Raw genomic sequence first — 23,453 nt, 5'->3', positions numbered from 1 at the left:
GCCACATCATATGGCAAACTGATGGGAACGTCTAAGGCAAGTATGGGGATGTATCCCACTACAAGGGCCATTCATGCCACATCATATGGCAAACTGATGGGAACATCTTAGACGAGTATGGTGATATATGGTAAATAAAAACTTGAAAAAAACTTAAAAAAAATAAGCACGTCATCGAACGATCAAGTCGTTCGAGACGTGCTATACAGTCCTAGTACGATACCTCCACTAGGTCATGTACTATCCACGGGACCGATTACCAGAGTAGAATCAGTTGGCAAGAGACATAGAATGTCGCACTATACCACTATATGGTATAGTGATATAGTGCGAAAAGTGCATTCGACAGAGCGGGGACGGCACTACCATATGTGAAACAGCTGGGTTTTGGAAAAAAAGGCGGGTGTTGACTGAACTAAATCGGTTGTTGGAATAACTAAAAAAGTGTTGGACTTAGCTAAGAAAAAAAATCGGATAGGTTGTTGGAAAAGCTAACTGAAAATATGTAGGTTGTTGGAATTGCTAACTACGGTTTGGAGGGACAGGTACAAACAGAGAGGCGAATAGCTATATGAGCGCTGGTGAAGTGGTGCACTACCGTGGCCCACTGCCAGATAGGTGGGAGCTCGGGTAAAATATTATCTCCCGGGCAACAATGAGATACCACCGTTGCTTCCGGCACTTGTCGGAGGCGTAGGAGGGAGAGTCTGTCAGGTTTCGTATCGTATTCCGAACGAATCCGGTTCAGACAAGGTTATAGTGATATAGTGCGAATTCAATATTGATCAAAGAAGTATTTATCAAGTGTGTGTGTTTAGATAGAGGAGCGTATTTAGAGTTAAACCATTAACGACTAAATTTTGTGTGGTGTTTATACGATGGCACCTACAACAAGAGCAGACCGCAATAAGCTGCAGCGGTCACTGACGGACATTGCGTCGTCATTGGTAGTAAGACAGGGCGATAAAGCTATCTGCAACATCGATCCCGCGTCAGGATGTCCATACGTCCAGAGTAGATTTGCCCCTGGCAACTTCATCCGTCACTTTCGTACCGTACATACGGAACGTGCATGTGCAAACAATCTCCTTACAATTGCCTATCCAATGGAGAAGAAGGAAAGAGTAATTCCTAAGCGTTTAATAGCTATTGACCGGCAGTTACTAATTGCGTCAGCAGTTAAGCTGACGACCTTCCATCATCTTCCTATTTCCTGCTTCGAGTGGGAAGGCTTCAAAGACTTACTGAAACCGATTACAACGACTCTTGGGTGCACTTTGAACCGTGTCACAATGAAATGTCATCTCTCGAAGACTGCCTGTCGTCTAAAAGAAATGTTGATAGATGAGATGAAAGGCAAGCTCGTCTGCTTGAAAATAGATTCTGCTGCCCGACACAATCGCCATATCTTAGGCATCAATGTACAGTATGCCCTAGACGAGCAGGTGGTCATTCGTACCCTTGGTATGATCGAAATCAAAGAAAGTCAAACAGCGGTGTTCTTGAAATCAAAAGTTATGGATACTTTGGCCGACTATGGGCTATCTCTTGAGAACATATTTTCCGTGACATGCGACAATGGGGCTAATATGGTGGCAACGGTTAGAAAATTAAACAATGATACGTACGTAATGCCTACAGAGCAGCAGGCTGATGGTACGAACATAGATGAGCTGGATGAGTCGGATGTGATAGAGGATGATCAACAGTGTGAACGAAACGTTACTGCTGAACTGGCCAATGAACTGTCCGAAAGGATTACTCTTGTGAGATGTGCCGTGCATACCTTACAGCTTGCAATACTGGATGTTGTTGATAAATCCGATGAGTCTATCCGAGCCATCACTGCTGTTGCTAGAAAATGTAAGCTGGTGAAGTACCGGTCAGAGTTTGAAAGCTACGATGCTTCATACCCACCCGTCTGGAGTAGGACACGATGGGGTGGTATATTCAAAATGATGGAATCGTTCGTACACCAAAAAAGGTTTTTTAACCAGTTGGCCGATAATTTTCCCGAACTAGACCTTTCCAATCAATGGTCGTTCATTGAGCATTACTATGATACGTTTAAGCCGTTGTACATCTGCACAAAGCAAATGCAAGAGAAGCACGTGTCGTTATCTGACTTCTATATGGCATGGCTGATGGCAACGAGTGAGGTACAGAAAGTTCGCGAAAACTCTTTCAGTCCCCATTTACTTCGGTCGTTGAACAATAGATTGAACGTTTTGCGCCAATTGAAGGCGGTTCAGATGGCATTATACCTGGATCCAAGGTTCAACTATCGAGGTTCTAAAATATTCACGGCTGAGGAAAAAGATAAAATTCAGCAATACATAGTCGATACATGGGAACGTATCTGCCAACTGGGTAAAACACCGGCTAGTAAAGGGTGATTTTTTAAGAGCTTGAGAACTTTTTTAAACAATAAAACGCATAAAATTTGCAAAATCTCATCGGTTCTTTATTTTAAACGTTAGATTGGTACATGACATTTACTTTTTGAAGATAATTTCATTTGAATGTTGACCGCGGCTGCGTCTTAGGTGGTCCATTCGGAAAATCCGCTTTTTTATCGACAAATTTTGTTCAGCGATGAGGCTCATTTCTGGTTGAATGGCTACGTAAATAAGCAAAATTGCCGCATTTGGAGTGAAGAGCAACCAGAAGCCGTTCAAGAACTGCCCATGCATCCCGAAAAATGCACTGTTTGGTGTGGTTTGTACGCTGGTGGAATCATTGGACCGTATTTTTTCAAAGATGCTGTTGGACGCAACGTTACAGTGAATGGCGATCGCTATCGTTCGATGCTAACAAACTTTTTGTTGCCAAAAATGGAAGAACTGAACTTGGTTGACATGTGGTTTCAACAAGATGGCGCTACATGCCACACAGCTCGCGATTCTATGGCCATTTTGAGGGAAAACTTCGGAGAACAATTCATCTCAAGAAATGGACCGGTAAGTTGGCCACCAAGATCATGCGATTTGACGCCTTTAGACTATTTTTTGTGGGGCTACGTCAAGTCTAAAGTCTACAGAAATAAGCCAGTAACTATTCCAGCTTTGGAAGACAACATTTCCGAAGAAATTCGGGCTATTCCGGCCGAAATGCTCGAAAAAGTTTTCCAAAATTGGACTTTCCGAATGGACCACCTAAGACGCAGCCGCGGTCAACATTTAAATGAAATTATCTTCAAAAAGTAAATGTCATGTACCAATCTAACGTTTAAAATAAAGAACCGATGAGATTTTGCAAATTTTATGCGTTTTATTGTTTAAAAAAGTTCTCAAGCTCTTAAAAAATCACCCTTTACAAGTAGAGAATCGTCAGAGTCTACCGATGATTTTGATCAGTATCTTACGCAAATGTTTGGTGAATCCGTGAATCTTGGTTGCGAGACCGGGTTTCTTCAACAAGTTAAGTCTTTGGACCTAGAGCCACGCCAAAAACATAACTACAACGTGTGGGACCATTGGTTGCGCCGTAAGACTACGCACCCAGAGATATATGCAGTAGCAATGGTTGTACTATCCACACCATCGAACCAAGTCTCTGTTGAACGGTCTTTCAGTGCCCTTGCCTTGGTTCTCTCTAATCAACGCACTGGCCTTGGGAAAGATACGTTGGAAAACATTTTACTTATTAAATTAAACAAAGACTTATTCTCCAGGGCGCTGGGAACTGCGTATGATTGGAAGGGCCCAATCGACCCGGTTGACGATGATTCTCAGGAATGAATATGATACCGTTGATGCTCAACTGAATGTCGAATGAGACAAATATTGTCGTCTATCACTGGCTCATCGCCGGGTGATAGGGGGATAACTTTTGTTTACATTTTCATGAAATCAATTTCCAATGATACTGAAAGGGTTCGGCAGTCATGATACTTGTTATGATTCAATTAGCGACAATCGTCGTTGGGTGCACGATGATATATGTGTTGTCTCAATGTAAGCTCGAGTCACCATTGTGATAACGAATTTTTTCAGCACTGAACAGGAATCAAGTACAGAAGGTATAGAAATGAGTACAGCTACAGATACAGAAAGTACAGAAACAAGTCCAAGAACAAGAATGTCAGTTCATGTTCACACTTCTCCCAACACAGTCGAAAATCACTCACGGTCGAGACGACAGAAACAATGTAGTGTAGACAGTACAATGTAGTGAACAAAAGTGTATACGAAAAGGACCAATACGAGACTTGGCCTTCAAGACCAAATTCAATTTGTACTGATTTCAAGCACTGCAAAGTTTGACCAGCAGCTAACGAAATCGAAATCTTTCTAAAAGAACGAATGCATCTAGACGTTATAATGATGTAAGTGAGATTCAATTCAAAAAGGTTTCTAACTCCGTATACATTATGTTTAAACGTGTACGTGATGCAATTGCATTCTTTTCAGTTAACAATAAGCTTCACTGTTTCGAGTATGACAACTATAAATACAAAATCCTTGTGTACGTAGTGGACGGTGTCATAGAAATGCGTGTACATAACCTTCCCCTGCATGTCAGTGAACAATACGTTCGAGAAAATATATTGTAGTATCCGGAATGGCGTGCGAGTTTTACATATGCGACTGCATAAGGCAATTCCATCTTATGTAATTTGTGAATAGGACGGAAGGCATCCTTGTGCATCACTGGTTACTCATGAGAATCAGCCGATTACATGTTAGTTTTGTGAACAACCTGCACACTACGGTAAACTCTGCTTAAAGAACGTTTTCAACCAAAGACAATGACAGTCGTTCAGCAACGGTAACTAGTGAACCCAATACTCTTGTTCCAAAAACGCTTTCACCTTCGAACCAACTAGCAATAGCAGTCAATGTACAGCAGGGCACATCTACAGTAATTAACAATGACCCCAAGACTGCGAACGTCAAGGAAAACGAGAAGCAAACGACCCACAACAACAACAACACCGACGATGAGGCAATGGATGATAAGACGAGCCGCGAACAAAGTGCCCCTCAATCCTCGTTTTATAGAAAAGTATGCTCCTCTCCCTAAGAAAAATGGTTACAACGATATTCAATAATAAAAATGGCTCAATCGTCCACGTAAAGCTTATGAGTAAATAGGCCTAAACATTTTGTTTTATAAAAAAAGAACAAGAATATGTAAAGAGAGTACAGGAACAAGTGAAAAAAGTACGAGAATAGGTGTTGAAAGTGCTGGAACAAATAGATAAAGAAAGTGCGGAAATTACAGAGCCAGCTACAGAAAGTTCAAGAACAAACGAAGAAAGTATAGAAACAGCCACAGAAGGTACAGAAATATATATAGAAAGTAGAGAAGCAAGTGCACAAAATTCAGAAATAGATACAGAAAGTGCAGAAAGTATAGAAAGTACAGGAACAATGGCAGAACGTACAGTAACAGGTATAGAGAGTACAGGAAAAAGATAGAAAGTTTTATTTCTTATAAACCAGAGCTGTTTTTTTCACCGTGAATGAACAGAAAATTATGTACACGTTTCAAAAGTGAAATTTCATCTGCATATTTTTTTCCTAAAACAAATGATTTAAACAAATAAAAACGTAATTTGAAATACTAATCATTTTACGTTAATATATTATCATTTATTTCAACTGCCAAGTTTATAAATTCAAAGCCTTACCTTTATCTAAAGTTAGTTCATTTTTAACTGATTTTGCAAGTTGAATTTACTGTGAAATTGTTTGTCAAGAAATTGACGCACAAGTAAAATATTTGTTAGTTTTATCAAAATATATATTGAAACAAACTAATCCGCTGAGGAAAATCAAATATCTAATTTTGTTGTTCAAAGCAACAATATTTGCTATATTAAACTATTTTTTCTCTAGTCACTATTTTAATAAAATAATTCGTTGCTTAAAAATTTGTTTTTAATGCCAAAAATCTTAAAATTGCATGAAACGTCAAGTCCCAGAAAGTCGATTTAAAAAATTTTTTTTTTCGAGTTGACACTAAATCTCGACGTTTCATGCAATTCTAGGACTTTTGGAACCTTTTTTCGATTTTATGTTTTTAAGATCCATAAAAAAGGCAGGTGGGTAATGTCAGAGACATAACTGGATGTCGTGAATACGAAAACAACTTACATGTTCCTGAACACTTCCGAATATCAATTGGTTGAGCCCCGGCGAACGACCGCAACTTGGTTAAAGCCGGGTATAAGTAAACGATATAAAAAAAAATTAATTGATCAATTGTATGAATGATGCGAGCATTCCCCTTTTTCACTACTATAATTTGAAACGATGTACCTAAACTAAAGTACAGATTAGTTACAATAAACATTCTGAAACACAAATATTATGAAATAACCAGTATAGTTCTTTATAATAAAAATAGTCGCATACAGAATTTTAATGTCGAATATTTCATTTCGAATTTGCATAATTTATTGAAAGAAACTATCAATATGCTGTAGGGATTCGTTTCTAGCATTCATAAGGGCCAAATTGCGTAATTCTCTACGACATTAAACTCTGGAACATTTTTCACAAAAACAAAGAAGGCTTCACTTGATCTCGATTACTGAGAATTTCACACAGCGAAAAGTGCACAAATCTAACCAAACTGTTCTAGATTTGCACTAAACTGAGGATATTTACCTTCGATTTGCGAACAACAAATCCGAATAGTTCTTTACAATACTTTTAGAGCCATTAGAACGGCTGATTTTGTGTGATGCTCTCTACCGTTGATTTTTCACCAATGCAAATGACTGGCAGCTGTGACGTAATCGTTCTTGTCGGAAGCGAAACTAGCTTTGAAAACGACACAAAATACATCTGCTCGCAGTGGCGATAGAATCCAAATTGATCCAATTTTTGTTAAGAGGTATCTTTTTACGTGACTTTGTCTGTAGCTTTTTCATTAATGGGCGGCCCTAACGGCTATAAAAATAGCAGCATATAGAATCTTATAAGTTCGATTATTTCATTTCGGATTTGCATTTCATTGAAAGAAACTATCAGGATGCTGTACGGGATTCATTCCTGCCTTTCAGAAGGACCAAATTGTGGAACTCACTGCGATGTTAAACATTGTTCGAAACAGGTGACGAATTGTTGTACAGCAGCAGATATTTTGTTCTCTTCCGGTGTTGACATGAGTCAAATGAGACAGGTTTTTCAATAGTGTACTATTGAAATATTTCAATGCTGTTGCTATACACGTTTAAATTGAAAAATTTCGATTCTATTGGTAGTCAGATTATATAAATCCTTTCACAGATCACTGAGCTATGAGCTTTAAAAATACGAGAAAGGCAAACGCGCCTTATGATACTCGTTTATACCAAACATTTCAGAAAAGTTTAATTTTGGATTATTTGAGATTATGTCACACAACTGAACATTTTATCATAAAATTGTGATCATATTTCCGAAGGCATGTAGCAAAAATTATGTTGATTCGTTAGATACAGCAAGAGATATTCACGATCAAAAACTTATCACTCTCACAGATGATTAATTTTGAAAAGGCACCCCATAGTAAAGTAAGTCGTATTCACGACAAAACCACTAGCTGGATTAAGAAGAGTTTTTAGATTTGCATTTCACTGATTCTATTGAAGAAAATCCTAGTTTCTGTGAAACGCTCGCACTTTGGACTTGACATTCTTCATTGAATTCTGCACAGTTACTTTTGTGACTTTCCTGGTGGCAGCTGTCCAGTTTTTTTTTATTTCCTGCATGTCTTGGGACACTGTACCTTCCTTCCGAAAGTGCCGCTTGACAATTGCCTAATACCTTTCAATTCGGGCAGTTCGGTGGGTTGATGTCGTTTTCCACGAATTGTACATTATTTTTTGACAACCACTGTAGAACGGAGTTGGCGTAGTGGGCTGAAACCAAATCCGGAGCCTTATGCTTTCTGTACAGCGGCAGCATTCTCTTCTCCAAACATTCTTCCTCGTACACCTTGGAGTTAATTGTGCCCTTCGTGAAGAAAATCGACGACCGCAAACCACAGGTACAAATTGCTTGCCATACCAACACCTTCTGCCCAAACTTTTCCATCGCCACCGCAGTGTCAGCGTCGTCCAGGTCCTGGTACACCGATTTCGTATAATATTGCGATCCGGGTAGAGCTCGAGAGTCTTCCTTGGCGTAGGTTTCTTCGTCGATCAGGATGCAATCGTCTTTATTCTGTAGAATCCGGTTATACAGTTTTCGTGCTCTTGTTTTGGCCTGAACTTGCTGTACCAGGGACTTTTTCGGCACCTTCTGTTTCTTGTACGTTTTCAAGGAGTTCCGAACTTTGATCCGTTGAATCATCCCGATGCTGGTGTTGAACTGTTTGGCCAAATCCCGCGTCGACGCCGATGGGTTTTCGTGATGTACTCAACCACTTTTAAGTCCCGGCCGGGCTGGCTACCGGATCAGGGCAAATCCTTCATTGAAAGGGTCTTACCGAACTTCTCGATAATATTTTTGACACTGGTGTGGTGCACTTTCACCCGTTTTGCAATTTCGTTGTACGTGACACCACTTTCTGAGCACCAAGTGTGCAGAATTTTTTTTTTGTTTCGATTATAGAGGTTTTAACCTTAAGGTCATTCGCCTCTTCGGGCCAGAAAAACTGTCTGACCCTATGTGCGGGGTTGGGAATCGAACCCAGCTGGGCTGCGTGAAAGGCATCGACTTACCAATTACGCTACACCCGTCCCCTGTGCAGAATTTTCTTTCGCGTTTCCGGATCAATTCGACTCATCATTGAAACGATAAACCGTACTGAAACCAATCGATTGCGCAGCTGTTATTGACATGTAAACAAACATGTCACCGCAAAACACGCTGCAAAAAAGTAAGCCATTTCAGAGTAATAGCTGTTTGAATGTTGCTAACTACTTATCGATACACTCGTTATCTAAAATCATCAGTGGGGTAATTGCTTCAAAATCTTGAACAATAATAAATGATTTATCGAAGGTATAAGAAAGAATAATGATTGCATTAATTCCTGGATTTGGTAGTTGAAAACACCTAATGTAACAGTGAACTGGTTAAGGCTCATTGAATGCTTGAGCTTTTAGATTTTTTTTCTCCGGAACCAGAAAGGGAAATAAAGTAAACAGCAAGAATTTTCGACAACTGGTTAGTACGAACTAAACCCTGTAATGTTGGCCTTTTATGTTTTGCAAGTCGTAGAACGGCACCGGAATTGCAACACGGGTATTTATAACTCGTAGCAGGATTCAGACAATGCTCCCGTATTCCGTACTACCACAACTGAACTGCAAAAAGGTAGAATGTAATAATCCAAGACCAACAACAAACATAAATTCCTCTCTAGTATATGCTTCACCGATGATTTATTGCATGTAATCCATCATTAGATTGTTGATAACGTGACTAGATGAAACCATTTAGGTTACTATAAGTGAAATGTTTAATATCAGTGAGATTGAGTAGGTTTTAACTTGCTTATTTTATCGCAACCCAACCTTTCAGAAATAAAATAATTTCATCAGTACTGGTACTTGTAGCTAGCAGATATTTGTAGAAAAAGCATCTAAACAACAATGCCCACACTGGTTTCATTTGTATCATGGTGCGAGGCAATCTGAGCGTGTAATTCAGAGATACTGAAGCAAAACAAAACCAATTCATGGCACTACATCCTGACACAGGACACAACCTTTTCTTTGTCATCCGATTTTGGTGTTAATTTTTACTGGCTGGAGAATGTCTAGAGGAAAAAACTACATAACCTCGGCCAAACATTTGTTCGACGCAAGTTGCTCCAGACCATAGTCGAGCCACATCGTGAGGTTGCACACGTGAAAAACGTAAAAAAAGTCTCTGTTGGCAGCATCTATTATTTAGCAAACATGAAAGCGGAAAAATACAAACAACGTGAATATATTTGCCGGAACTAGGTAGCTAGTACATTTGCCAGAGCTGCGGATGGGTAATTGGCCATGGGATAACAGTGGATTTAGTATGCATGCAACACAATTGAAGATGAAAGCACAGTAAACAGCAGAACAGAGCAAATCAGCTCACAATGCTAGAAAATATGATTCTGCCAAATAAATCTACAGTCAGCATATTTTCTACAGACAATTTATTCAAACGAATTTCATCGTTGCCGGAGCGTCTGATTGATTGCAACTGAAGTTCACGTGTTGTAAGACTTCGTTATGCTTCCATGATTTTTTCTTTCTGTTTCGGCATGATTTGCGTATGTCTCAAAATATGATTTAAATTCAAATTGACTCGAATATATTGATTACGAACGTTTTATTAACTTACCATTAATATCAACGAGTAATCCGTTATCACAGCCACTAATACCAGTAGAAACAGCCCCAGACCGAATCCGGCCCGGTGAAGTGCGTACGGAATACCAATTACTCCGCTTCCTACTATCGAGTTGATGTAGTTGAAGGATGCCTGTGGCAGTGATGACAGCGAATCGGTTTTCGATTGCTCGTTCTGTGAAGGGAAGAAATGAATCGATTTTAAGTGGTGGAATTGAATGATGTTTATTGCCATTAGAACGATGCCGCAGTTACTGATTGATTGAGGAGCATTCGATGCCACATTCAGTCTTATCTTTATTGCGATAACATTCTCAGAACCCAATTTCTTACGATTATACAACAGAAGCTAGACAGGAGCTGTTCGTTTTTTTTTGTTTTTGACAATCTGGCATAATTGGAATGATAATTTATTGTCATCAACATAATTTATGGTCATGATTTAAATGCGTGTTTCTTGTGAGCAATTCCAGAAATTAACACCAGAAAAAGTGGCAAAATCAGAAATTTAATCGATGGCACAAGATTCAATTTAATTTAATGGCGCACGTTTTTAGAATGGCCTAGCACGGATGGAGATACCGATTCAACTCAAGACTGATTTTTAAAAAGGATGTATGTATATTTTTTTGCCTTTCTCATATAGAAAAGTTATGCAATAGAGTGGGACATGGTTGTATGGGAAAAAGATGAAAAGCTTTATTTTCTCGCTCCACCAAACTTTTCCTGTTCCTTTTGGACCCCATAAGCACGGGGGTTTGATTGATTGATATTGCATTACGAAGTGAAACTTTTCGATCGGCTTCATCTGACTTTACAATCGATCTCCATGGACAGTTGCAAAACTTGAAACAGGTACTACACGTTTTAAAAAAATGCTACATTGCAGAATGATTCCGTTCCAGCTAGAGCACATGGAATTGTTGAAAGCACGGTTCACGATTTCATCGGATGTTTATTGATTTTCAAAAGCGAAACTCTTTATCATACTGGTAATCGAATAATAATAACAACAATGCCGCACCGTGTTTATTCTTTCTCCCGAGAGCAGACATGATCCCACTCATATCCTGCGTACTGTACTACTCGTTGGTGACATTATTGTTGATGGCCTTTCGAAAGGATGCTGCCTGTTGGGAGTGGAATAGTAAATATACTTTCCACTCGATCATTTCGACTGGAGAGATTTGTTTATGGCACCATCAATATTGACCAATGGAACAGCACTTCAGTTTGCTTGGCTTCCGGCGGAATCTCGCTAAAGAGCAGTTAAATAACAGTGTGATACTGGTGGGTGTTTGACTTCTCAGAACAGGAAGTTTATTTTGTTAGCTTTCTGTTATGATTTTAGAGACATTTAACGATGTATTAAAGCAAACCAAAAAAGCCCAAGGTCAAATTAAAGTGCCTCAATTTATGCTACGAAATGCAGATATTCATTATCAGTGTGCCATTCATATGAAACGAATGAGGATATTCTTCTGTGTATGGCGCCCGTAGGGAGGAAACTTCTATTCGACAAAATTTCGGCCATCGTCTGTTTTCATGTTATCGGGTAAAGTGCACCGGGAAATTTCAGGAAGGAACGCCATCGTACGATGTTGAAACGAAGCTTTTCCGTGTCGGAACAAAAAACAGTCTACTTGCTATGCTAAGAGCAGTGCCATCACCGGTGCATTTGAATGGAATCTGTCTCAGTATCAATTTTTCCACCCACCCGAAGCGGCTATCCTAGCCGGGATGCATTGCTCTTTCGCACCTGGCTGGTGTGGTGGCTTGAAAGGAAGTTGCTGAGTAAGGCCTTGCAATGAAGCCTGAATTGTGCTTCAATCAAGAGTAATTTGAATTTTCAATTTAAAACTTTGCCGCTTTTGTGTTGCTGCTTGTATCCTTTTTTTGTTGTTTCAGTTTCAGTTCTGTCGCTATGGCAACAGTTTTCGGTTGTCTTTCTGAAATGGCGCACGTTTCTGGTGATGATAGACGTTAAGAAGCCATTATAAATTTCGAGGAAAGGTAAACGATGACGAAGACTTTTTTCCCTTCTGATGGGTCTGGTAATTCAATTTGAAAGATAAAATAATAGTCAAATCAAACACACTGATTCCTTGCAGATATGCCGATCAGTACTGTTAGGTTTTTGGAAGGGTTAAATAAAGTCAATGCTGGTGTGAAGAATATTCGCTTTACCTTCATCAGGGAATCGATGTCATCGAAGGCGGCTGCCTCGGCCGAGTCGTCACTGCCCTGCAACGAAAGAGTAGAGAACGGAAATGGTTTGAAAATAGGTCAAGCGAATGTGATTTATTTTAAGCAGTGCTTCGATGCACCAGCACAGTGCATTGGACATATTCAGCAAGCTGTCGGAAGTTATAAGTAGTCAAAACTCTGGGAAATCCTCCGTTTCAATTTCCCTGTTTTTTCCTAGAATTAAAGACGAATTCGTATTTCGTATTATTATGAACAATTTGAGTTCTATTTAGTAGTCTTTGACTACTATTTTCGGCAGCAACTAAATATAAATTTCCAGATTTTGTTATTGTTATTTTTTTAAATTGTGCGGAGTATATGAAATTTCCAAAATCGAAAATTTTTTTCAATGCCATGTGTACAGGGTCCGGCACTCGAAGTGTAACCAATTAAAAAGGCCATAAATTCAGTTTGGAAAATTACTTTTACTTAATTCAAAGTTCAAAATGTGTAAAAATAATACAAAATTCAGAATCAATTCACTTTTGCTCGATATGACCACCTTTTGCCTTGACTTGATGACTTGAGAGAGCGAAGGAGTTGCTTCGTTTGGCCGAATGTGACTTGCAGGTATTTTGGCCCACTCGCGGACAATAACATTTTTCAGCGCCTCGAGACTGGTGTATCTTTTAGTTCGGACTTTGCTCTCCAAAATGGCCCAAAGAGAATAATCCATTGGATTCGCATCTGGTGAATTCGAGAGCCATTGTGTGGACGTGATGAAGTTCGGAACGTTGTTTTTCAGCCATTCTTGGTTCACTCGAGCTTTGTGAGACGGTGCCGAGTCCTGCTGAAACGCCCATGGTCAGCCACCGAAACGTTTGTCTGCCCACGGCTTCAAAGCAACCTCCAGAATACTTTCCCGATAATATGTCGCATTTACCTTGACGCAGGCTCGATGAAAACGATTGGAGAGCACCCATCTGCGGTTACAGCGGCCCAAACCATTATCTGTTGCGGGTGCTGCCTCCTGGTGGCCAATCGATGACTCAAATTCTCGTATGAACGGTCGGTCAAGTAAACCCTATCGTTTTGAGAGTTTACGAATTGCTCAATTGGAAAAATGTTGTCATCAGAAAATACAATGTTCGGAAATTGACCGCTTTCGGCCAAACGAAGCAACTCCTTCGCTCTCTCAAGTCATCAAGTCAAGGCAAAAGGTGGTCATATCGAGCAAAAGTGAATTGATTCTGAATTTTGTATTATTTTTACACATTTTGTACTTTGAATTAAGTAAAAGTAATTTTCCAAACTGAATTTATGGCCTTTTTATTTGGTTACACTTCGAGTGCCGGACCCTGTAAAACCTGTTTTTAAGGTTTCACATTCACTTCACTTACATGTCACTTCACTTGATTTTCCATATTACCAGTATCACGACTTCCGCAATAAGAAACTACATTCACTTCACTTGGTGTCCACCGTGAAGTGATACCGGTAATAAAGGCCTAGATCTCAAAGTTTCATGCAATTCTACGACATTTGGCATCAATAAAAAAATTCGATTTCGGATATTTCATGTAACCACAACGAGCTAAAAATTAATAAATCGTTTAAATCAATTACGGTTTTCCGTAACAATCTGCTTCTGGTGGAATAGGTAAGACTATCAAACAGCCTTCATAGGGTCTGTAGCTGATACTCTCCTACCCAGTGCTTGAGCGGAAAGTAGGTATAGAGCGAGAAGACTAGTGTTTTTTTGTATGATGAACAGAGAAAATGTTTCGATATATGATACCGGTCCTGAGGCGGCTAGGATTTAGATCGTTGTTCGTATCTACCACAGCTCACGGTGGCGGAAATGGTATGCATGCACGGTTTGCATAAGAACGCAGATTCGAGTCAGGCCATAGAGCATATCTTTTTTCAAAAAATCATCTTTTCTGTGAGATTATCATTCATTTGGCTTCCCCAATATATGACCCTTATTACCGTTCTCACTTCCACTTTCACTTCACTTGATTTTACCTATTATTAGTATCACGCATAAAGAAATGATCACTGTAGTGCAAAAAACTAATTTTTTTAATAAAATGTTGGTGGCGTGATGTTCATAATGACATCAAGTTAATCCAAGTAATTGCTTTTGTTTCTGAAGGGACTTCCGTTACAAAGACCTACATTCACTTCACTAGATTTTCACCATGAAGTGATACCGATAATAAGAATCTATGTTGCCACTCAGCCATTGCAAAATTGAACTTAGTTATGACGAGCTTACGTCAAACCAACTAAAAATAAATAAATCGGAAAGGAGCTAGATTTTTTCCTCTAAAACAAAAAACAAAGAAGCTGGATTTTTACCCCTAAATATAGTTTTCAATAATTCTAAGTGCTGCAGAGTTACATTTATGAGTGCGATGCTATGCTATGATAACAACTAGTACAAAAACGACTAGCATCTTTTCTAATATTATAACGTTAAATACAAAATATTGGTTTAAGTAGTAGAAACAGTCATAAATCTGTGTAGACATTAGGGTGAAAATGGGATGTATGGCAAATAGGTAATCATCGATGTTCATAAAGCAGTAGTTGCTAAAAAAATTAGTGCTTCAAAAAAAGTTCCGATGAACAATTCCATGTGAACTCGAAGTAAAGGCAAAGCAAAGGCAAAGCAAAGGCAAAGCAAAGGGAAAGCAAAGGCAAAGCAAAGGCAAAGCAAAGGCAAAGCAAAGGCAAAGCAAAGGCAAAGCAAAGGCAAAGCAAAGGCAAAGCAAAGGCAAAGCAAAGGCAAAGCAAAGGCAAAGCAAAGGCAAAGCAAAGGCAAAGCAAAGGCAAAGCAAAGGCAAAGCAAAGGCAAAGCAAAGGCAAAGCAAAGGCAAAGCAAAGGCAAAGCAAAGGCAAAGCAAAGGCAAAGCAAAGGCAAAGCAAAGGCAAAGCAAAGGCAAAGCAAAGGCAAAGCAAAGGCAAAGCAAAGGCAAAGCAAAGGCAAAGCAAAGGCAAAGCAAAGGCAAAGCAAAGGCAAAGCAAAGGCAAAGCAAAGGCAAAGCAAAGGCAAAGCAAAGGCAAAGCAAAGGCAAAGCAAAGGCAAAGCAAAGGCAAAGCAAAGGCAAAGCAAAGGCAAAGCAAAGGCAAAGCAAAAGCAAAGCAAAGGCAAAGCTAAGGCAAAGCAAAGGCAAAGCAAAGGCAAAGCAAAGGCAAAGCAAAGGCAAAGCAAAGGCAAAGCAAAGGCAAAGCAAAGGCAAAGCAAAGGCAAAGCAAAGGCAAAGCAAAGGCAAAGCAAAGGCAAAGCAAAAGCAAAGCAAAGGCAAAGCTAAGGCAAAGCAAAGGCAAAGCAAAGGCAAAGCAAAGGCAAAGCAAAGGCAAAGCAAAGACAAAGCAAAGGCAAAGCAAAGGCAAAGCAAAGGCAAAGCAAAGGCAAAGCAAAGGCAAAGCAAAGGCAAAGCAAAGGCAAAGCAAAGGCAAAGCAAAGGCAAAGCAAAGGCAAAGCAAAGGCAAAGCAAAGGCAAAGCAAAGGCAAAGCAAAGGCAAAGCAAAGGCAAAGCAAAGGCAAAGCAAAGGCAAGGCAAAGGCAAAGCAAAGGCAAAGCAAAGGCAAAGCAAAGGCAAAGCAAAGGCAAAGCAAAGGCAAAGCAAAGGCAAAGCAAAGGCAAAGCAAAGGCAAAGCAAAGGCAAAGCAAAGGCAAAGCAAAAGCAAAGCAAAGGCAAAGCTAAGGCAAAGCAAAGGCAAAGCGAAGGCAAAGCAAAGGCAAAGCAAAGGCAAAGCAAAGCTAAATGTATTCATATTACTAGTGACATCTTAAAGTCAAACCGACCAAAATAGCTTTTCCTGTCTTATTCACTATTCGTGATATCCGTATCGAAAAGTTCGATACTTACGAAAATTTGAAACACACTGATAAAAATCAACAGTTTCTTTAAATACATTTCAAATTTCTAGACTCACTAAGGTTGATGTCAGAGTGAGCTCGGAAAGCGGAGCGAAGCGAAGTGATTCAATGCGATGTACTGATAACGCATCGCTTTCACTCTGACAGGTTTGCTTTGATCAAATATAATTTGCTCGCACGCTTGTTTTGACGCTTCGCATGACACTTTCACTCTGACACCAACCTAAGATATCAAGTACTATTCATTTGTTTTTACAAAGTTTAGCACATAAATGTAAAGTATGACGTCGTATGGCTCAATCAAATGTCATCACATTTTACCCTTTAGTGTAGACCTGCATTGAACGTATGATTAAAGTTTGTAACTTTATGACAACGATCATACATTTTCTAAATAATCTTTATATTCATTGGAAATTGCGGTAATATTAAGTGTCAAGTATATAATAAAAAAAAGCTTCGAACAAAATGGATGCAAGAATCTTCGTGAAACAGACAGAATCAACTTTTCTTCCACATATCGCAGAAATTTTACACAGTAAGTTTATTAGTTAAATTGTCTGTGACATTTCAAACTTGTACCATTAAGTGGCAGATATTCTTTGTTTATTTTCACCTCTCAACTCTTTACATGAAAATTCGTTTTTAAACTGTCGTTTGCTGATACACCTTTTAAAATTCACTAGAAATGAGTTTCATGAAATGTTTGTGTTTTGAGGTAGTGAAATTGTGAGTTGTCAAACAAAATTATTCAATTCTTCTAATAAGCTTGTGTCAGCCGCACGGAAAAGGTAGCGATCGCAAAACAACTAAAATATTAATTTTTTTCTGAATTTGATTGGTTTAAATTTGGTGCAAATAATCGAATGTTGTTTTAAATAAACTGTATTTTTTATTTATCGTGCAGGCAGTTTAGCAATCACACCCAGAAAAAACACACACCATAATCGAGTAATAAAACGCTATAAAAAACTATATGAAAAATAAACAAAATTTTAGTTAAACAACCAGGGCGTGAAACAACAATTGAAATATTGTAATTTTGTGATCTATAGGTTCTCCGTGCGGTGAAACAAAAATCGGATATAAAAATTTGAAAACTATGTAAAAGATATCGATATTTAGCAAATTAGTTGAAACTTATTATCTGGATGATGACATTTCCATTTCAAATTCCCGCACAATCAATATAAAATGCATTCTATATGAGAATTAAATTTCAATCAGTTGAAGTCTATTATTTTCACCAGGTAAAATGCATTTGTCTGACAATTTTACTCTATATTAGGAATTATTCTCCTGTTTTGTGATTGGTTTTAAGTGTATTATCAGTAGATTTCAAGTTGATTTCATTTGAATGAGACTTTAAGAAAATTACACTTGCATTTAAAGTGCAGAATCAAATGCGGCGAAATTAAGTATAAAACACTTCAATCCGAAGTGTCGATTTAAATCAGTGCAAGTTCTAGCAATTAACCTGGACTCGCAGAACTTGATGCATGTTTTCGAATTTGTTTTTCGTCACTTGTGTAAGAAAAGCGCCAAAAAGGATTACTGTTCATGCCGGTCCAGCAACATCTTGGCAAATGACGCTTATTTTAATCCAAACCTGCCGATTTTAAAATATTTGTAACACCGATGGAAATGAACAAATATTGTGATGCTACAATATTGACTGATGTTTGTACTTCAACGATGACACATGAGATTTGACATCCCTGTCCAATCTACTAGTGGCCCCATCTTTTGCGAAACGTTGGAACCATTTTTCGCGCACCCGATAAGCAATACGTAACGAATAATCGAATGCTGCTCATTTATGGTTTTTTTTGTCGAACTCATCAAAGTATCATTATCATTACCATCAAAAAAATATGAGCCTCCACTGTTTCAGATGTCGCATCTTTTAATTACTTTTTGATATCCACCTCATTCGTTCATAATCTGATTGAGGAGATTGAAGAAGATATCGTTGTGCATTTCGCTTTCTAATCTTATTAGTGATCAAAAAGAAAGTTAAAAACATAATCAAAAATTGCCTCCCTTCCTACCCAAAGATATGCCATGTATAATTCAATTCAATTTAGAATCACGTGCGATTGATTTTCTTTTTTTTTTGTTCACGAAAACATTCATCTTGGCTTCGTGATCCAGCGTCTGCAATGCAGATGAGTTTCGAAGCCAAGCCGTAGCAGTTAAAAACTAGTTCTTTGTGGAATCAAGTAAATTGCAGAATAACAATGAACTGTGATTCCAACGAATACTAATGAAGAAATCGATTTAAATCTAGGTGAAGCAAGTGATGTATGAGTTAGGGTCAAGTTACTGTAAAGGATCGTGGGAACGAACAGTTGCTAAGCGGATGCTTAAACGTTTGGTTTTCTATTTTCAAAGGTTACCCGTGAGTAATCTTATTTCAATGGTAGGAATGAAAGCCTTTGTAACGCATATGAAATAGGATAAATTATTATAATCGAAGTTGTTTACTTTACACTCCAATCTGTTCCAAAAGAATTCGTTACCGATAGACAATAATGATCCAAACTCCACAATCCTGACTAACTGAATAGATAGATCTTCAAATAATGACGTACAAACTTAAATTTTATTGGTGGATTTCGGCGGAAAAAAATGCCGAAATTTACACAGCCGAGTGCTCGGTAATCGTCTCAGAAAAGAGTTTCGTCAATCCTAAAATTCGTAAATGTCACTTATTGTCAAAATTGTCAGTGAAAAATTCACTGTTAGCTCAGCAAAAGTGCCCAGAAATACTTCATGAAATCCCGAGTCATCGGTAAAAAGGATTTTGTTTTAATATTGAATGAAATAATGAACAGAAAAGCTAGGGTTGAAGAAGGGATGTTATTTAATAACATTATGTATTTATTAATCATCTTTTAATCGACCTAGTGGTGCAATGATACCTTTCTTTTATTATTCATTATATCCCATATATTACAGCAAGATTTATCAAAATGCCACGAATTAAAAAAGTTAGAAACCAGTTTTGAAGACTTCGTTAGTATAATACTACTACAATTAAATAGCAAAGCAAAGTCCTGGCATTGCATTCCTTTTGTGAAATTTGGCCTTTTTGTTTGAGCAGACTCCATTGCATGGGTAGTACTACGATCCTATTGACATCCAGATCGGAACTCGACAGCTGGCTTGAAAGACCAACGCCCTACGCATCGAACCGCCAACTCGAGCTACAGTTTTTCTGGCCTGAAGAGGCGAATAACCTTAAGGCTAAAACCTCTATAATTGAAGCTAAAGAAAAAACTACTAACTGAAACAGTTCCAAGCCCAATTTAAAACAATTTTCAACATTTTCTGCACCTTCGATGCAAAAAGCTGTTTGATATAAATGGCGGGTCCAGTAAAACCAAAAACAGTTCGTATGGTCAAAAACTAACATAGCAAATTGGAACAGTTTCGAGCACAACTTTGAAATTTTTTTGCGAATTTCTATGACGGTTTGAAATTTTGAAAACTTACCACCTAGTAATGTTAGAACCAGAATTCGAATTTGGATATATTTATGGAACTATCGGATTTGTTAATTTGAGTTTGATATTATAAAAATCTTGATCTCCAAATTAGATAAATATATTAGCCAATTCAGACAACTAATTACTCATCATATGATTACTTATGGAAAAAAAACCTTTTGGAACTGACGATTTACTCTAAGCACTCTATCTCCGGAACCGGAAGTTGGATATAAAAAATCGAGATTTTCCTATGGTATCTGAAGCAGTATTGGGAAAATAAAAATTTCGAAAATCGCGACTAAAATTTTTCACAAGTGATTTTTAGACAAAAACCTGCTTTAATCCACCTAGTGCTGTAATGATGCCTTTCTCATGCATAATATTGTGGTATTCTATTCAAAATTTTTCTCTTCGATTTTTGAAAGAAACCAAGGGATTGCTCGTGCATTAACTAGCATAACATAGAGAATGAAACAGTGCTTTGCTCGCGTAGATCATCCTTAAGAAAACGAAGTAAGCTCACTATTATATGCACTTCCGGCACCGGAACCCGAGAACCGGTATAATCGAAGTCGGTTCGTACGGCCACCAACTAACATGACGTACAAACTCTACTAGTTTTTGTTCAAATTTTGAAGATTTTATACAATTTTGTCATTGCATTCTAAATGACTATTTAAATCCCAAAGTGGTCGATATAGACCCCTTGGGGTCGATATATTTTTTGCGAGGGTCGACGTAAACGAAAACTGACTATGGGGGTCGACGAGGTCTAGAAATCGATTCCTATTGTTTGAAATAAGTTGTTATTTGAAATATTCAAGCTAAAAAAGTTGTGTTAGTTTGACCATCCCCAAAAATTTGAATTTTTTTACATCAATTTTAAAAAAGCAAGAGGTCTAAGTTAATTTTAGTAAAGGGGTCCATGATTTAAAATAGTTTAGGAACCCCTGATTTAAATGTTTATTGTATCCGAAAATATGCAGTAATTCTTGGTAAGACCATAAGACCTTTCATTTGATTCTAAGATTGGGAATAACAGTTTTAAGTCCAGTTTACAACATTTTTATGGTTTTTGTTCCGCCAGTTTAAGTGACGGTGTACAATATTGAACACATTTTACCCTAAAACTCTGGAACCGGAAATCGGATCTGGATGGAATTCAGGAATTCCGTATGGGACCTTTCATTTGAATCTAAGTTTGTAGAAATCGGTTAAACCATAGCAGAGGAAAGTGAGTGAGATCTGTTTTGGTATATGATACCACTATTTCCGGTGTTTCCGGAACCGGATACCGGGAACCAGGATAGCCGAAATCGATTTTGTTTTGTTGCCTACTGATAATGACGATTGATTTGTATAGTTTTGAGACCAGTTTAGGAAAATTTTTACGTTTTTAACTTCACCGGTGACGGTCTACAATATTGAACACACTTTACCCTATAACTCCGAAAACGGAAGTCGGATCTGGATGAATTCAGGAATTCCATATGGGACCGTGAGACGTTGCAGTTGAATCTCAGTTTGTCAAAATCGGTTCAGCCATCTCCGAGAAAACCTAGTGAGATTATTTGACACATACATACATACACACACAGACATTGCTCAGCTCGATGAACTGAGTCGAATGGTATATGACACTTGGCCCTCCGGGCCAATTTTGCTAGTCGGTTTTTCAAGTGATTGCATAACCTTTCTATATGAGAAAGGCAAAAATCATCGATCAAACGCGATTTTCACTGAAACTGATATCACATGGAAGAAAATCAGTAGTGAAAAATTCACTAGCGAACATTCTGATGGATGCTATTTAAGAAAAAAGTTCTTACATTGAATATATTTGATATGATTCTCGACCAGAAGATTTTTGGTAAATGAATTTTCATAGTCGTTGTATCTTAACCGTTTGTAGAATACATTATGAATAAACTAAAACCGGACCTTTCTGAAAATATTCAGTGTGCGTAGGATGGTTGATAAATGGATCAATAGTGGTGAGGATATATTTGAAATTTATTTGGCACTACATCGTTAATGTGATGTGATGATTAATAATAATGGTTGTAATGATAATAAAAACAAAGCATGCTATGAAGCTGATTATAAAAAATTAGCCATTCCATTCAAACTCTGCGCCTACTGTGTGTTCGAGACTTGCTCACGATGATGCGCTCCTGTTTTTTATATGAATCAAATTCATACTAAATAGCGTTTTATTGGGTTTAATCTAAATAGTGCAGTGTTATCAGCTAGCTGGAATTAATGCAGCTTTTCGGTTACTCAGTGATTTTTTTTATTCACTGAGCTTTTTTAGATAATCTCTTGAACTGATTTGTTCATGAGTGATAGTGAAATTAACTTTTTCTCATCGTGATTTTCCCAACACTGATCTGAGGAACTCTCAGTTGAATCTAAGATGGTAAAAATGCTGATCCATCCTCGAAAAAAGTTACTTCCTTTTTTTTGTTTTGTGTGTTTTTCACCCTGTAATTCCGGAACCGGCAGTCGAATCCTTATGAAAATAAGGATTTTGTGAAGCTTTCATTAAAATATAAGTTTGTGAAAAATCAGTTCATGAAATTGATTAGCATTGTTTTCAGATATTCGGTGAATATCACCCTGTAATTCCGGAACCGGTCGTCAAATGGTGAGATAACTAAGTCCTCACAAGTTCTTATATCATGCCTCCCCGTGTATCTATTGTAACATTTTGTCAATAGAACGGCGTCGACTGGGTGCTATCACCTTCTGCGTTAGTAGCAGAATGAAAGGGTGTGAAATGGTTTATAAGTTAAAGCCCAATATGTTTTATTATATTATATTGTATTCAATTATATTATATTATATTATGTTATATTTTATTATATTATATTACATTATTATGTATTTTTTTCATATTATATTGTATTACGCTCAATTATATCGACAATGGGGAGGGGCAGGGAGTGCGTCAAGGTATTTTACAAGTGAATGACTCGATGACGGAGTGGATTGCCAACCTGAGTCACGTGGGAGAAGCTTTGTGTTTCTCCCTGAAGGTCTGAAATGAGTTAGACGCACCCTTCTAACAAACAAACCATCAGGATATGGCCGGATGTTCTTGCTGGTAGGCGCCGGGTTCTCAAAACTCATTTTGGCCTTCTTAACAGCAGTTATATGAAAGCTGATAATCAAATTCGGATCTGTAGTATCGTAACATCATTATATAACACATAGCCGCATACAATTCTTAAATGTTTTCTGATCAAGTAGTCCTTGATATAAATAATACGAATAGATTATTATTACTTTGGAAACCAAACAGTAAGCACGGTATAACAATATTTGTCTTCACTTTGGATACTACATTTTGGCGACGAGAAGAAAAATGGCGAATCAGTTCGGTAAGTATTCAGTATTAAAGATGGAAACTACTAAAACAATTTATATGAGAGGTGGATATCAGTCGCTTAAATGCTGTATTATATAGTCTGGTACCACTCTGCCATAGAGCAGGTGATGAAAATTGCTTTGAAATGGATCAGTCGCTTGGATGCGGTTTGTACAAGTCTGATTCCATTCTGCGCAAGAGCAGGAAAAAGAAAAAAATCAAAATGCTGTACTC

General features: G+C 38.0%; 1 protein-coding gene across 1 annotated transcript in view; it reads right to left on the bottom strand.

Annotated features, from left to right (window-relative positions):
* Positions 1–23,453, bottom strand: part of LOC131439101 (putative sodium-coupled neutral amino acid transporter 11) — a 132,244-nt gene that overhangs the window by 55,927 nt on the left and 52,864 nt on the right. Inside the window, exons 2-3 of the mRNA XM_058609714.1 lie at positions 12,464–12,520; positions 10,269–10,451 (exon numbers count right to left, since the gene is read on the bottom strand). Coding sequence (XP_058465697.1) covers positions 10,269–10,451; positions 12,464–12,520 — 240 coding nt within the window. The remainder of the gene's footprint in view (positions 1–10,268; positions 10,452–12,463; positions 12,521–23,453) is intronic.

Source organism: Malaya genurostris, chromosome 3 (assembly GCF_030247185.1).
Source record: "Malaya genurostris strain Urasoe2022 chromosome 3, Malgen_1.1, whole genome shotgun sequence".
NCBI classification, from domain to species: Eukaryota; Metazoa; Arthropoda; class Insecta; order Diptera; family Culicidae; genus Malaya; species Malaya genurostris.
This window is presented reverse-complemented; position numbering and strand designations above follow the sequence as displayed.